The following is a 12,457-nucleotide window of genomic DNA, read 5'->3' on the forward strand; positions in this document are numbered from 1 at the left end:
TTCTAAGTGGGGAAGCTGAGGCTCAGGGAGGCGTTCCAGGAAGCCCCGAGGGAGAAGGCTGGGTGCACCTCCAACCCTGCTCCCACCCACCCTCTACTCTCAGGAATAGGACTCCCTGCCTCAGTTGCTTCTCTTGCCTTTAGCGTCCTGCTGCTGCTAAGCTTCACCAGGAGAGAGGTTGGTCTGGGTCAAACAAACAGTGGGCCACTCCCAAGTGCCCTGAGCTCTGCACCGCAGTCGCCCAGCCCCCTCCCACGGCTGCCTCTGCGGACAGATCTGTCCCAAAGTCGCATTCCGCCCTGGAGACCTCCCCTACCCGAGGCCGGAGCAGTGGCACTCAAGCTACCCGCTCTGGGCACCGGAAGTATGCCACTGGAGGGCACGAGCCACTCCCAAAGGCACCTGCAGAGAAAACATATGTCCACCTGGAACCTGTGAATGAGACCTTATTTGGAAAAGGGGTCTTTGCAGATATAACTAAATTATGCAAATATAATTAGTTAAGGATCCTGAGATGAGGTCATGCTGGATTTGGTGGGCCCTAACTCCAAAGACACTGTCCTTAGAAGAGAAGGAAGGAGAAGGTGATGTGAAGACGGAGGCAGAGATAGGAGTGATGCACCTATATGCCTAGGGACGCAAGGAGAGCCGACAACCCCCACAAGCGGAAGAGCAAGGCAGGACCCTCCCTGAGCGTCAGAGGGAACATGGCTCTGCCCACCGCTCAATTTTGAACTTTTCTTCCCCCTCCTCCTCCCATTCAAGAACATGCATTAGGATGTCAAGGCCAATGTCATGACTACAGGACTCACATCCACTTTATGTACAGAAAAAAAACCTGATTTTCCAAAGGACTTACGATGTTGTCTATTTTCCAGCGGTTTTAAACGGTGAGCTGTTATTTCTAAAAGCTGAGAACACATTCGCAGACTCAGGACTCCAGGTCCCAAACCACTGGACTAGGCGTCCACTTGGGGAGGGTGTTCCCCTGTGACAAGAGCCAGACTCACCTTTCTCCTGAGCCATCTCTTGCAGGCAGAAGTAGATGACTCTGGCTCCCAGGCTGAAGCCAATCAAAGTGACAGGTCGCCGGCCCTGGGGGGAAAAGGACACAGGTGTCTGGGAGGGGACACAGCTGGTTCTAGCAAAACATGGGCCCCGAAGAGGGTGGCCCTTGCCCACTCCTCAGCGCCTGCCGTGAACTCGATGAATGATGCATGTGCTACTCCCGCCCCCCGAGCTCTGATGGCCCAATCAGGAGAGTCAGGGCCCTCGTTCACACAGGATTACGCCTGACGCTGGAGTCGGTTTCCTCCCAGGCCCACAGGCAGCCCCTGGCCCGGTTAATTCCCTTTCAGTCAAACCATAATCCAGCTGCCATCTCTTCTGCCCCCAGAGGCAGGACTCATCTGCCTCGTGGCAAATGACTGCAGGGAAGTGGGGCCTTTCTGGAGCCGGGAGAGGAGGTGGAAGGCACCCCAGATGCGATGGAAAAAGGCAGAGTGACATGGGAGGGCCAGCTGTTCTCTCTCTAGACAGGCAGGTGGGGCATGAAATACTGTCCTCACATGATATGAGTAGGGAGTAAAGTTAGACGTAAAGAGGAACTTTCTGACTAAAGAACTTGTAGAAAAGGCAACACAGAAAAAGGAAGTTATCTGGGGTATTTGGGCACAGGTTCTGCTTGGCAGGAGAGGGAAGGAGCAGATGAGCTCCCAAGGCCCAGCCCAGTCCGGTCTCACCAGTCTATTCCTTTTCCTTGTTTTTGTGCCAATACCTGTGCCCACCTCCATTTACTGCCGTCGACAACCATTAAATCAGACTCCAGCTCTGCAGGACCCTGGTGGCTGAGGCTGCTACTCATCTCCAACACCCATCATCCGCCATGTCCGTGGAGACAGAACTGAGTTCTGTGGGCTCCCAGCCACAGACCATGTTTTTAACTCCCCTGTAGCTAGGGACGGCCACAGGGCTGAGTCCTGCCCAGGGGTGTGAAGGAAGCAACTGGCGTGACTTCCCGGCATGCCCTCACTCCACTTTCCTGCCTCTGATGGTCTTGGATGTGGATGTAACTTGGGCCATATTACATGGTATCTGGACCACTGATGATTTGTTCAGAGGGGAGCTCTATACTTCTTTTTAAAAAAATATATATTTTTATTGACTTTAGAGAGTAAGGGAGAGATAGAAACATCAATGATGAGAGAGAATCATCGACCAGCTGCCTGCTGCACATCCTACACTAGGTATGTGCCCTGACCGGTGTGGGGAGCGGCTCTAGGGTTAAGCCTCAGACTGACCTGTGTCAGGGCCACAAACAAATCCCAGCTTGGAGGGCAGAGCCCTCTTAGCATAATTAAGCTTAACCCTAGAGCCCTCCCTAGTTCCTTCCTAGGTAGCTAATGGGCTGTTGGGAGGTGCAGCAAGTGCTGCCAAAACAAGGTGAAACTCACAAGAACATTGTAAACATGTTGACCACTACCCTTGTTTTGATCTCACTATAAAATAAAGCCTTGACTTGCAGGCTGGGTCTTTCTGTGTCCTCATCCAGGCACCGGAGATCCACCGAACCCCAGCTGTATTCTCTTGTCTGTCTTTTCTTTAATCCTTCACTGCCCCTCCTCAGGATCACTGAACCCTTGGCTGTGCTGGCGCGGCATAGACTGGGAATCGAACTATTACCTGGTTCATAGGTCAATGCTCAACCACTGAGCCACGCGGGCGGGCGAGAGCGCTACACTTCTATGAAGAAACACCTGGCTTTGTCCTTATCTGCAGGTGCCTCTGTTATTCAGTCCTCACCTCCTTACCTGCTAGGGATGCAGAGTCTCTAATTCTTACTGGTCTATCCTAGGATACTTTTGTGACTTGAGTTAGAGGAGCAGTAAAGACCACCCACTCCCCCAAAGCCAATGGGCGACCTCCACACAGATGTATTTAGGGCTGACATCTGTGTGCAAGTCAGCCCCATCATCCCCCCACCCATGGGCCCCCAACTGCAGCCATTCCCAGGTACCTGCTGCCGGGAGAGCAGGATGTGGGCCAGGTGCTTGCCAACCTCTGCTGACCGATGGAGACAGACCCCCCAGGGGTTGTCGATGATGTTGGCGACAGAGAGGAGTGAGGCCGGCCAGGTCAGGGCAGCCGTAATGCCTGGGGAGGTGCAATGTCAGAGATGAAGGCGGTAGGGGTCCTTTTGGGGAAGGGGTTGGCTGGCTACTGGATGCCTGAGTGAGTGCATGTGCATCTCTACCTTGGAACCTGTAAGCTCTCCCAGTGTTGTCAAACTGCTACATAGCAAAGAAGAAACTTGAAGCTCATGCGTTTCTGACACATGGACCAGATCCCTTCTGTTCAGGCATCTGTCATGTGTGAGATTCCAAAGATGACCCCGCTTTGTCCCTCCACCTGGTACCCTCCCACTTAGCCTGGTAACTCTGCAGTGTCCCGCCCCTGCCCTGCTCATCCACTACGGGCTCAGCCATGTGACTTGCTTTGGCCAATGAGATGCTAATAGATGTGAGACATCAAGTGGACTTGTGCATGGAGGCCAGCCTCTCATGTACTCTGCCACTGGTGTGGGCTAGCCTGCTGATCCCAGGAGGAGGAGAGACAAATGGGACAGAGCCAAGTTGCCCTGGTTGCCCCAGACCAGGCTAGCTGGATCGGTGGACAGTCAGCTGACCCACAGATCCACGAGCAGACCCAGCAAAGGCCAGCCAAATGAAGCCTCATGACTCCAGAGCTATTATGATAAATGAGGTTATTTTAAGTCACCGAATTTTGGGGTGGCTTCTTAGGCAGCAAGAACCAACTGATACATTATGTGATAATGGGATTGGCCATTTACCTGTCTCCTCCCCAAGAAGACCCAACACTTCTCACAGACAGGAACTCAGTGTCTTAACCTCTCCATGTTCCTACGGTCCAGCACAGTGCCTGGCTCACCTGGGGCCTCAGGTATGCAAAGGTCTGGTACCAGCGTGGGTTGGGAGCAGGGGGCATGCTGCTGGCGGTAGAGACAGGAGGACTTACCAGACAACACTGTGTACTTTAGGGCCTCCTGGGCCACTATGTTTGCAAGACCGCTGAGGATGGTCTCCAGGGCGTTGCCGAGCTCCATCAGGTACTTGGCCTCCCAGGCTAGGCAGTACTGCTCGCAGCTGCGGGCCAGGGCAGCCCATGGAGCGCTGAAGGTGCCTGGGGAGGACACAGGTAGGTGGGGTCTCTCTTGTCTGTGCTAGAGGATGCCACACCCCACTTTCCCAGACAGGGGACCACTCACCCTCGGGGGGAGACAAGAGGCCCACGGTGTGTACCTATACATACTGCTGAATGGATGGATTTATTGACGGGTGGATGGGTGGGTAAACGGATGGATACATAGATGGATATAGATGGATGGAGAGTAGGATGCATGGATAGTTGGATGGATGACGGATGGAAGGACAGATGATGGATAGATGTGCAGATAGTTGGGTGGATGGGTGAATGGATAGGCAGTTGTATGAATGGATGATGGATGACAGATGAATGGATGAGTAGATGGATGTGGAATGAAGTCTCCTTAGTTTCCTCCTCTGCAAAATGGGGCTCCCTTACCCACCCTCTAAAGACATACACAGGCAAGAGCCAGGGTCAGGCCCACAGCAGCAGGCCCGCTCAGCCAACATCTACCCCCTCTACACCCTTGTCCACTCCACTCTGGTCCTCACGGTATTTGCCGGACGCCAGCCACCCCGTGATGGCGATGGTGATGTGCAGCTGCCTGCCTTCCGTCAGAGGCAGAAATGTGAACTCCTCAATGGCCCCCACACGCTTCTTCATCTTGTATCCTAAAGACCCAGACACAGAAATGAGAATGGAGGTGACCTGGGTCCCGGGGATGTTAGTCAGAGAGGCTCTCTGTGTTCACAGCTCACACCGTGAGTGCCGGCCAGGTGCCCTGCCCTTGGACACATGTCTCATTTTTCAACTCACTAAGGCAGGTGCCATTACTGTCCCCAATTACCGATGAGGGTAAGAGGCTTCCAGAGGCTGGGCTGCCCCCGAGGGGCAGAGCTGGGGTTGGAGCTCAGTGCCCAGGCTCATAACTACCACTCTGTCCTGACTCAGTCGGTTCTATGTCATTTTTCCTGCCCACAAACGTCAGGGCTACAACACACTCCTTTCAGTAAAAGTGGATCAAACTGACCAAGATTCTCAATGTGGAAAGCGACAACCCATGTGAGGAGTGGAACAGGAATGTGGGGGGCTGCTGACACATATGATTTGGGAAAACTCCCCCAGGAGATGCTGGTAAATGAAGAGTAGCCATGTGCTCTCTTACACGAGGAAGCCCAAGTGTCTCCGAGGAGGCCTGTCTGGAAACTTCCTAAATGATGACAAGCAGGTCCAATGAGACCTTTCTCAGGACGTCTACTACACAAGGTGCAGTTTCTCAAACGCAGGCCTTGCACCGACCCATGCCGAGCGATCACCCAGTCCTCTGTGCAGCCTGCTGCTAGTTCCGGCAGGGCTGGGACCCAGCATGAGAAAAGTCGTGTGTTCCTCCTCCATCTCCCGGGGAGCCATCACTGGGGACAATCTGGGTGGGTCCTTTAGGAGTCGGGCCACCCTCCTCACTGCCCCCTCCTCTGGAACCTCACCTGTCAGACTAGCTCCAGCTGCACCGAACAGCGACGTCATGACAGCTATGCCGGCCACTGAGCCCAGAGCCGCTGCCCCCGCACTGCCAATGATCGTCGCGGCCCCGGCGGCAATAAGAGGGGCGGCCAGACCCCCGGTCACTCCTGCAAAGAAAGCAGAAAATAGAGTAAAGGTGGGAGTGAGGACGTGGCCTGCTGGGTTATTCTCCCATGAGCTACCCACTGCCTTCCACAGAGGCACACGAATGAACACACTGCTGATGGAGCACCTACTACGTGCCCGGGGACACCTGCCAGCCCATCTCCGCCCTCTCCACTCCCAGCCTGACATCTCCCGTCACTCTAAACTGCATGGACCCATGTGCCACCACCTCAGCTTGCGCTGGCCTCACCGATCACTGTCCCGCCTCCGACGGTCGCCAGGCCTATCAGGAGATAGCGCTTCCATTTCTTCCGGTTTTCTCTCTTCTTCCTGGACGCCTCGGCCGTTCTGAGGGAGAAGAGGTCGGTCCTTAGGGTCATTGGTGCCTGGAACCCCTGGAGACCCCTCCGCCTCACCAACCCCCAAGCTGGGATCAATGCTGGGCACTCTGTCATTCAGAGCAAGGTACCAAGGTCACCCTGGGCCCATCGATGCTTTTAAAAAGCCGAGAACATTCTAAAACCCAGCTGGGGAATCCCAGTGTGTGGGATGCTCTACTTACCCAAAGGATCCATCCTAACAGGGTTGCAATTTGAACGATGGAAAGACAAAAAAATAACAATAGCAGTAAAAGAAGCACAAAAATATCTTTTAACAGATGGACCCAGACGAGTACCAAACAGAATCACAGACTCCCTCGCCTCCCTCCTTCCTTCCCTTCCCCTCGACATCTGAGCTCGCCTCCTTCTGGGATATTTGGAAACCAATTTCTTTCAGAATAACGATTTCAAAGATGGGTTAGAGAAACGTCTGCTCTGGAGACCTTGGCCATGGGGCACTAGCTAGAATCGTTCAGAGTGGAAATGTAAAAGCTATAAGATGTAGCAGGAGGGAAGCATTTAGAGTGCTTTGGGTCAGCTGAATCCTGAGAATAGCCAACGTGAGTGCTCAGAGCGTCACTCAGCCCTGTTTTCCTGACGGACACCCGGTCCTCAGTGCTTTAGGACACTAAGGAGTAGGACCAAGCGGACATCAGGGGCACGAACTCTGAACTGAAGTTGGAGTTTGGACAATTCAACGTGTAGAGCGATAGCAGACGATGATAAAAGATGGTTAATACTGATCGGGAATTCCTGCATGCCAGCTGCCATGCTTTATGTTTCATGTGGTTTATCTTATCCCTGAAGCCGTGTCACGATTGTCCCCATGTTACAAAGTCAGGGCTAGGATTCCCCCTCGAGGGGCGGTGGGGATCGGTGAAGAGGAAGTCTGTCAACCATGCGGCACAAAGGCACCCGGCGAATGCTGACCAACGGTGGCTCCTGCGTCTTCCCGAGCCTCAGTTTCCTCTTTTGTAAAACTCGGACAGTAACACCTACCTCTTAAGGAAGTTGGTTTGTAAAGATTAAATCCATTCCTTCTTTATTCATTCAATCAACACACTGACTGAGAGTGGATGACCTGGGGGCCCTCTGGGTGCCAGGGATTGGCAATCTGGACCAACATCTGTTTCCTTCTCATCTCTTCCCTCATGAACTGCACAAGATGGTGAGAAATAGTCCGTCCTGCCCTGTCAGTGTGGCTTGGTGGTTGAGCACTGACCCATGAACCAGGAGGCCCCGGTTTGATTCCTCATCAGGGCACATGCTCAGCAAAGGGGGATAATAACAATACTTAATTCCCAGGGGTCTGGTGAGAGCTCTGGGCAATGGTCCGCATACATCCCTGGCATGTTGTCATCTGTCCGATGGTCTTAGCCTGCACTTCTAGACCATCAATGTTCAGAGGGTGGGCTCTGGATCAACTGCATCAGAATCCCCGGAGGGTAGCCATTAAAGGCACAGCTTCCTGGGCCAGAAGCTCTGGGCGTGAGGGTGTGGAAACTACCCGTAACCAGCTCTCCGGGGACCTGCTGCATTCCTAGTGTGAGAACCGCAGGGCCAGACCTCCAGGGCACAGGCCGAGCCTCTCCTGCTTTCCACCCTCAGCAGCTGGCCCTGGGCGAGGACCTGCAGGGTGCTCAGAAAATGTTTCCTGAACAGAACCAAGTCATTCTGACCAGGATTGACCCTGAACCTCTTGCTGCGGCGATCTATCCCCCCACTCACTGTCCACATCTATGAAAATCAGAGGGGCACGGAACAGAGCATAGGCCAGTCACCATCGAGAATGAAATTCTGGCCCGACCAGTGTGGCTCAGTGGTTGAGCATCGACCTATGAACCAGGACATTGACCTATGAATGGAGGTCACAATTCAATTCCCAGTCAGGGCATATGCCCTGGTTGTGTTCTTTGTCCCCAGTAGGGGGAGTGCAGGAGGCAGCTGATCAATGATTCTCTCTCATCATTGATATTTCCCTCTCTCTCTTTCTCTTCCTCTCTGAAATGAAATCAATAAAAAAATATATACATATAAAAAAGAAAAGAATGAAATTCTGGTTGCAATAGCTATGTATGGTACCAGGTAGGTATCAGAAATATCGGGGGAAACACGCGGTAATTTATATGATTGTCTAACCACTATGCTATACTCTTGAAAACTAATACAAAATCAGATTGAATGTAAACTGTAATTTAAATGAATAAAATTATTTTAAAAGAGAATACAATTCTGGGGTATTAGAACAAAGCTGGAATGTTATAACATTTTAATGATTACTACAGGTTTGTTTTTAAGAACACAGTCACATTTTTGAACTGGTGCCCTTGACATCTGTCAGCCCCATCTGCTTCTAGACAGTAATCATCATGTTTAGCTGAGCTTATGGAGGGGGAGACTCATAGCCTCATTGGGAAGAAAATAACTAAAAAGTAAAAATAGTTCTTGAGGCTGCTGTATCTAAAGGTATGAATGCTAGTGTATCAAATTCATTTTGCCAAGATTAGATGAACCATTAATCTCTAGAATTCTGCTTTGTATTATTATTGAAATGTTTATAAACATTTGCTGAATCAAAAAGAATGCAGCATTTCCCCTACCCAGTCAGTCTCTCTCTCTCTCTCTCTCTCTCTTGGCATTCGCCTGAACTGCCAATCTACTTCCTTATTTATATAAGCACCTGAACGTGCCTCATAACTGTTTTGTACATAACACGAAGAACTTTGCCAGTCATCATTAATTATCCAGGTGTTTTATTCCTGCTATTATTTCCCTTGTCTGAACGTCAACATGGAAAGCAGGAGACATTCGCTCCGAGTGACATCGATGATGTGCCTGTCCTATAGTTTGAAGTGAGAGCTCCGAGCACAAATCCCAATTCAAACGAAGCTCCGTTCCTGTTCTTGACTTTGCCTGTTGGTTAGGTACCATGGCGATCTCCGCCATCCTAGTCCCTGGCCACACTCGGGTTCTGGAATGCCAGAGAGGACCCTGAGTTGGCGTTCCAGGTCCGCCTTCCAAAGACAGAGGCGGGAGTTTAAACACAGATCTGGGCCAAACCCCAGGCTGGAGCCACAGATGCTTAATCAAGAGCAAGAGGTCACCTTGTCCATCTCAGGGTCCCACACATCAGTTTCATTCCCTCCAGGCGATCTCCCGGGGAGGGTGCCCCTTGCAGTCATCCTCGCCCCACCCTCTTCTTTGTTTTAGTCACCTTCTCCAGTTGATAGAGAGGGAGAGCTTATCTCTGGGATATCTAGAGACACTTCCTAGTAAAAGCTTAGAAAGCTCCATAAAATAACTATCTTTACTGCTTTCTTCAGAATTAAGGAGGGAACCTGGGCTGGCCAACCAGGCCTTGAGGAATATGGCCAGTGACGTGCAGACTGGATAGGTGGTAGAATCAGATGATGCCCTGACCACTGGGTGACCTTGGGCAAGTTAAGGCGCTCCTCTGACTTCCCGTTTCTTCCCTGTGAAACCCTCTGGAGATTGTTAGGAACACCCCAATGAGGAGACCTCTTGTGCCTACATCTACTAAACACTCGATAGAAATTAGATGTTGACAATGTTCTTATGATGTGACCAGGGTCAACCTCCAGCAGGACTTTACCTAATGTTCACTGAGACCTCCTATGTGCCAGGCACTGTTCCAAGCTTTTGATATGTATTCATTAATTGAATCCTCTTAACTGCCTAATGATGGAGATACTACCATTATCCCCAAGTCTGAGATGAAGAAACTGAGGCACAAAGGATTGAAATCATCAAAGAAACGGGGAAAACCTGGATGGCTAACGGACTCAGACAGGAACCCAAGAACAGAAAGGAGGTACGTCACACCCTGAACCCCAGCTGCAAAGGATCCCCTTGGGGTGCCGAGTGATAAGCTCGCCTTGCAGAAACACAAAACCTTAGAGTTAAAAGAAACCTACATACAATTCGATCCTCTGCTTGTATAGGTGACGAAACTGGTGCTGGTGCCCAGAGAGGGAAAGCAACATGTCCAGGGCCACACAGAGGCTGGGTAGCAGAATCAAACCAAGAACTAGGCTAAACACTTGCTATGCTTTTCCTGGGTCTCAGGTCCTTCCAGAGACCACAGATAGAACCTGAGAAGTGTCCAAAGTCCCCAACATTGAATTAAAAAACTCCACACGTCGAGTATTTTTCTGAGGAAAGAGTTCATACATAGTAATAACAGCCATGATAACAGATACTATAGCAAATGATATTTATCAGCCAGTTGCTCTGTACAAGGCCCGCCTGAAGCACTTTACATGTATGGACTCATTTGAGCCCCATGCGAACCCTATGAGCAGGGCGCTATTATTATCATCCCCATTTTGCAGGTGAGGAAACTGAGGCCCAGAGAAGTGAACTAACTTGTCCAAGGTCACACGGCTGGTAAGTGGCAGAGCTGGGCTGTGTTAGAACTTCTGTTTCTACACATTCCCTGGTCTGACTACCGGCATCTTCAGAACAAATCCTCTGGGTAATATGTTTCTTTCTGACAATAAGCTTTGCAAACGACAGCTGACAGTTTCCTTCATTTCAAGGCACCTAAGACACTACAAATGTCCAATACATTTCCCGACGCTGGGCAGCCCTCGTGATGGTGGTCATTGACCTGTTTCTTTCTTAACACAGCCCTGGGAGCCAAAGCAAGTCTGTTGTCAGGTTTTTAAAACAGACCAAGCTTCCGCCTTTCTCAAGCAAACCACCTCTCCCTTTGCCCTCCAAACCCTGGCAGGAGGGCGGCTCCAGGTCTGAACTTGGCTTCAGAGCTAAATTCCCAGCTGGGCTGAGCTGGCACGACCTGGCTGCTCAGAAGTCCACAGGACGCTCCATCCACTGAGCCAAACCGGTTAGGGCGACATGTTTCTTTCTTAACACAGCCCTGGGAGTCAAAGCAAGTCTGTTGTCAGGCTTTTAAAACAGACCAAGCTTCCGCCTTTCTCAAGCAAACCACCTCTCTCTTTGCCCTTCAAACCCTGGCAGGAGGGCGGCTCCAGGTCTGAACTTGGCTTCAGAGCTAAATTCCCAGCTGGGCTGAGCTGGCACGACCTGGCTGCTCAGACCGTCACCGTGGCAGAACAAAACCCAAGGCTGGGAGACGTGCCTGGTGCACGGAGCCTACAATTAGGCTGTGACAGGATCGATTGATTGCTCTGGGATTAGATTCTGTGTTTAGCAAAGAGCTGAGCTCTGGCCAAGTTGCCGCCAGGATAACCCTCTACACACTCCCGACAATGCACAGATAGCAAAGCCGCTCTACAGCTGGTAGGTCCCGGGGCACGTGGGCAGGGGGGAAGGGAAGGACTCCCATACCAACCACTTGCTCATGCCAGCCCTGGGCCGAGCACTTTATAATATGGTCACATTCTTTTTTCACAATCACCCTGGGAAGACGCTATCCTTATTCCCATTTTACAGATAAGAATATTGTACTTTAGAGAAGGGAGGGCACCTGCCCAAGGTAAAAAAGGCGGGTGGATGTCAGAGGTAGGATTTGAACCCAGGCCACTCCGGCCCACGGACAAGAACCCGATGTGAAGCAGGGTACTGGGACCATAGAATGTTAAAGTCATAAGCCCTTAGCAATCACCCATTCAATCTCCTTTTCCTGGAAATGAGGACCGGGGCCCAGAGAGGGAAAGTGACTTGCTAAGGCCACACGGCCAGTCTGGCTGCCTTGGGGTGCTCTGTGTACTGTCTCTTAATGGAAAGAGGGGATTTTTATCTGGAAAGTGCACTCAAGTGGCAGTTCTGGACTCCTGGTGGATGGGGCCGGTCTCAGGGCTCGCTTACTCAGATTCCTCCTCTTTGGTTTCCTTCAGGCTCTCAAGGAATGTCTCTTCAAGGAGATCCAGCTCCCCCACAGGCAGGTGGAGGAGGGAGGTCACGTGGCAAATGAGGACCCGGGCCCGAGCATCATAGCGCCCTCGAAAGAGAGAAACAACACAGGTAGGGAGTCAGTTTGCCTTTAAGAACAGAGATGTTAACAGCAGAGTAACTAACAAAACCCAAACCCTGGAAACATCCTAAACACGCAACCCATGAGAACCAGTCAATTAAACAATAGCACAGCTTCCTGGATGGAATATGTGCAACTATCCTATATATGTGCAAATTGACCCTAATGGCAGAACGACTGGGAATGACTGGTCACTATGACACACACTGACCACCAGGGGGCAGACGGTCAATGCAGGAGCTGCCCCCTGGTGGTCAGTGTGCTCCCACAGGGGGAGCTCTGCTCAGCCACAAGCCAGGCTGATGGCTGC

At 51.4% G+C, this 12,457-nt stretch overlaps 1 protein-coding gene across 1 annotated transcript in view; it reads right to left on the minus strand.

The window, feature by feature from the left end:
* The window catches only part of TMCO4 (transmembrane and coiled-coil domains 4), an 82,945-nt gene that overhangs the window by 44,108 nt on the left and 26,380 nt on the right, over window positions 1-12,457 (minus strand). The window contains exons 6-12 of the mRNA XM_005883035.2: window positions 11,982-12,114; window positions 6,041-6,138; window positions 5,649-5,792; window positions 4,716-4,835; window positions 4,036-4,200; window positions 3,017-3,153; window positions 1,011-1,095 (exon numbers count right to left, since the gene is read on the minus strand). Of these exons, the coding sequence (XP_005883097.1) occupies window positions 1,011-1,095; window positions 3,017-3,153; window positions 4,036-4,200; window positions 4,716-4,835; window positions 5,649-5,792; window positions 6,041-6,138; window positions 11,982-12,114 (882 nt within the window). The remainder of the gene's footprint in view (window positions 1-1,010; window positions 1,096-3,016; window positions 3,154-4,035; window positions 4,201-4,715; window positions 4,836-5,648; window positions 5,793-6,040; window positions 6,139-11,981; window positions 12,115-12,457) is intronic.

The sequence above is a fragment of the Myotis brandtii genome, unplaced genomic scaffold, assembly GCF_000412655.1.
Source record: "Myotis brandtii unplaced genomic scaffold, ASM41265v1 scaffold754, whole genome shotgun sequence".
Taxonomy (NCBI): Eukaryota; Metazoa; Chordata; class Mammalia; order Chiroptera; family Vespertilionidae; genus Myotis; species Myotis brandtii.